Raw genomic sequence first — 3,991 nt, forward strand, 5'->3', positions numbered from 1 at the left:
TTACACAGGGAGATGTACTATCCCCTGACACCAATAAACGTATCAAGTTATTACATCATTGTGCCATCTTATTTGGACACATGTTAAAATGATCCTTAGGCCATGATGATTTGATTATATGGATGACATCATCTGGCATTTAGAGAAGGAATTAAACTGATACGCACGACATAAATTGTTCTAGTAGAAGCTTTCAGGTGGCATCCGCCATCTTTCTTCAGCTCGAAAGAGGGGTCACGTGACCTAGGTGTCAAAGGTCACCCAGATCACGTGACTGGACGAGGGAGTTGTAGATTGGTGGGAGCCTGTGGCGTCCTTGGTCACGGTTGAGGGACGGGGAGCGGGACCTGATGTGCACAGCTTCCTTGACCCCTCGTTCGAACCATCTACTTTCACGGTCTAGAATGGTGACTTTCTTCCCCGGTTGGTGTTTGTAAGTCTGCATGTGTTGTGCCACCGGAGAGGACTCTCGCTTGTGCTCAGATATCCTCTTTCTGAGGGCCCTTTCAGTTTCACCTACATACTGGGCTTCGCAGTCTTCACATGTGAGATGATACACTACACCGCATGTGTCCTCTGGTTCAGTTTTGTCCTTTGGAGCGACCAAGAGTCTTCTGATTGTAGTGCATGGTGTACTGTGGACGGCCACCCCTGTGTTCCTGATCTTCCTGGTAATGGCTTCGGTCACACCCGCGACGTACGGTAGTGTAACATGACCTTTGGGTCTGCTGTCCGTGGAAGAGCGAGGATGTGGGATGAGTTTGGTCCTACCAGGGGACTGCCACGCCCACCTGGTGTATCCCGCTATGGAAAGGACTGTTTTGAGGTGATCGTACTCGGTGTTCTTATCATCTACTTCTGTGATGAGGTGGTCTGCTCGATGTCTTAGGGTTCTGATAACTCCCATCTTGTGTTCCATCGGTTGGTGGCTATCAAAGAGCAAGTATTGGTCCGTATGCGTAGGTTTACGGAACACACTGAACTTCAGTCTACCATCATCCTTTCTGGTCATGAGCACGTCCAACATCGGGAGGGATCTGTTCTCTTCAAGTTCTTTAGTGAACTTGATGTTGGGGTGGATCGAGTTAAGGTGATGGTGAAACGGTTCGATGAGACTGGACTTCAAAACGGCACCTACGTCATCAACGTACCGAACCCATACCTTAGGTGGGTTAGGGAAGGTGGTGAGGGCACGTGACTCAAACCATTCCATAAAGAGGTTGGCCACGATCGGACTCACAGGTGAGCCCATGGCAGCACCCTCAACCTGGGAATAGAACTTTCCCTCATATTTGAAGTATGTGGTGGTGAGGCATAGTCGCAGTAGTTCAGTGACTTGCAGTGGAGACAGTTTTGTGCGCTCATTCAGAGAAGAATCACAGGTGAGTCTGTCCCGGATGATCACAATACTCTCTTCCACAGGAACACTGGTGAACAAGGCTGAGACGTCGAAAGACACCAAACTTTCGTCGTCGTCCAGAGTGACCTGGGACATCCTTTCCACGAGCTCCCCACTGTTTTTCAGGTGGTGCTGTGTTTTTCCAACCATAGGTGCAAGGATGTTAGCAACAAACCTAGCTGTCTGGTACATAATAGACCCTCGCGTTGCCACAATCGGACGTAGGGGGCAGTCCGGTTTGTGGACTTTGGGTAATCCATAGAACTTGGGCGGTTCTGTAGAGGTAGGGTACAAGGTTCTGTATTGTTCATACGTTATCAGTTCCTGGTCTTTTAATGGTCTAAGGATCTTGGTAAGTTTGTCACTATAGTTGTTGGTTGGGTCTTTCTTGAGTCTACAGTAGGTTGTGGAGTCATTTAGAAGGTCACTACATTTGTCCTGGTACTCACTTTTGTTCATGATGACCGTGGCTCTGCCCTTGTCCGCAGGGAGTATTATGATGCTGGAGTCCTTCCTAAGGTCGTCCAGTGCAAGTCGTTCCTCTTTGGTGATGTTGCTCGGTGGCATCTTACGATGTTTCAACAGATGTACACAGTCAGACCTGAGGTGGGCTGCTTCCTCAGTGTCGGGGCCTATGAACTTGCAAGCCTTTTCCAGGGCGGTGATAAACTCCATGATTGGTAATTTCTGAGGGGTGATGGCATAGTTCAAACCTTTTCTTAAGACAGAAAGCTCATGTGTGGAGAGTCCCTTGTCAGATTTGTTGATCACCCATTTGGATTTAGTGTTCTCAATCATGGTGTCACTTACTGCAGTGATGGGGGCTTTCTTGTTGTTATCCGTGGTTTGTTGACGAACGCGAAGGAGATCAAATTTCTTCCTCTGTCGTTGTTGACATTTCTCCCACTCAGCCCGGTGCGCATGTGAGACCCAGTTGTGTACTTCTGTGTATACGTCAGCGGGTAGTGTGGTAAACAGTTCTTCGTTCACGTCGGCTATGAGGCTCTTGAAAGTCTTGATTTTATACATTATTTCGCTTATTCTGATGTTCAAAAGGGCTAGCTGTGTTCTGTGGATGACTTTCTTAGCTGCCTCACCTTTGATAGATGTCTTCACCTTAATGCTGACTGGCGTGACGTTGTGATGTTTGCAGTGCATAGTAAAATGCAGATGGTTCGCAAACCTGGCGTGTAGACGCTCGAGTTTCTCCCATTCTCGTACCCTCTTAAGTGTCATCCGACCATGTTCGAATGAGAGACGTTGGTGAAGGTTAAACTGCCGTGGAGAATCCATTTAGAGAAGGAATTAAACTGATACGCACGACATAAATTGTTCTAGTAGAAGCTTTCAGGTGGCATCCGCCATCTTTCTTCAGCTCGAAAGAGGGGTCACGTGACCTAGGTGTCAAAGGTCACCCAGATCACGTGACTGGACGTCACGTGATCTGGGATCATCTGGCAACCCCAAAACTGATGCGAGCGTGCGAATGAAAAAAAGTTTGGCAAAAAAAAAGTTGCTTTCATTCTGAAGTCTACGTGGTCATGAAGGTTGAACAAATGACACAGGATATGGTGTGGTGAATAATCTACTCTTCAAATTCGTATCTTTACATTTTCGTCTTTTTGTTTGATTTTGGCATTATACGTGCATTGATATTATTTTCCAATATTTTTTGGTGCAACTTACGGTATATATATGCTAATTTTGCAACTGCTTTGTACGATTTACAGTATGGTTGAAAACCTTTGTTTGGAAACGGAAAATTCATGCGCGCGCGGATGCCATCCATATAATCAAATCAACATGGCCTTATACGGATGGTGACAAATCCCGTGAAGACTACGTTTACGTAGTACGTTTCATTTTTACACGTCCCACATTTCTAGAACCATCCCGTACCCAAATATTAGCCTCCATAGCATGCCAAAAACTGGGGGTTGGGGGTCTTCATAGTCTTTGGGATCTTTTATGTGCTATTTTCTGATTGCATATAGACAACATAGCCAGCCTGGTTGAATTACCCCTGTTTAGAACTGGGCTAATCAGAAAACAGCCGGAGACCACCAAACCCCCAGTTCTATAAGCCTGCTACGGAGGCTATCCCAATATTAGTATTACCATGAAGCTACCATAAAACCAGTACATATAGGATACATCCAGATAGATGATATAGTCCCGCCTTAATGAGTTAATTCCGAGTTACCCGGTACTTTGGTTACGACTCAGTGTGTTTTATACCCACAAGAGACGCCCATAAATGCACAACAAGCCGAAAATGGCAGTAAATTCAATTGAAAGTGGCTATTGTTTCAGCCGTAAAACCCGTCTATTATGCCCCAAAGTCCACACACCAATGAATACTGATGGGGCGTCTTGGCCATCGCGGAACAGAGAGAAGGAATATTGGATTGCCGAATCGATCTAAATTGAATTAGACTGGAGATTGCGGGGCCTTGTTGTAAGGGGTGTCAATCAATTATACAGAATTAGCGCGTTCAGGAGGCGATGGTGTTGGCGAGAGAGGGTTTGGAAAAGATGACAACAGAATTACAACTCTACTACTGGATAGATTATGGAGATAACTTCCGGATG

The 3,991-nt window shown here is 46.1% G+C and overlaps 1 protein-coding gene across 1 annotated transcript; it reads right to left on the reverse strand.

Annotated features, from left to right (window-relative positions):
* Window positions 1-250: 250 nt before the first annotated feature.
* LOC109483889 lies at window positions 251-2,635 on the reverse strand. The gene has a single exon (XM_019787030.1). It carries the CDS (start codon window positions 2,633-2,635, stop codon window positions 251-253), a length of 2,385 nt encoding a protein of 794 aa, XP_019642589.1.
* Between the last annotated feature and the right edge of the window lie 1,356 nt (window positions 2,636-3,991).

Source organism: Branchiostoma belcheri, unplaced genomic scaffold (assembly GCF_001625305.1).
Source record: "Branchiostoma belcheri isolate BF01 breed outbred unplaced genomic scaffold, Haploidv18h27 scaffold67, whole genome shotgun sequence".
Classification (NCBI taxonomy): domain Eukaryota; kingdom Metazoa; phylum Chordata; class Leptocardii; order Amphioxiformes; family Branchiostomatidae; genus Branchiostoma; species Branchiostoma belcheri.

Coding starts and splice junctions, on each gene's coding strand:
- LOC109483889 (XM_019787030.1), bottom strand. CDS start 2,635: ATGACACTTAAGAGGGTACGAGAATGGGAGAAACTCGAGCGTCTACAC.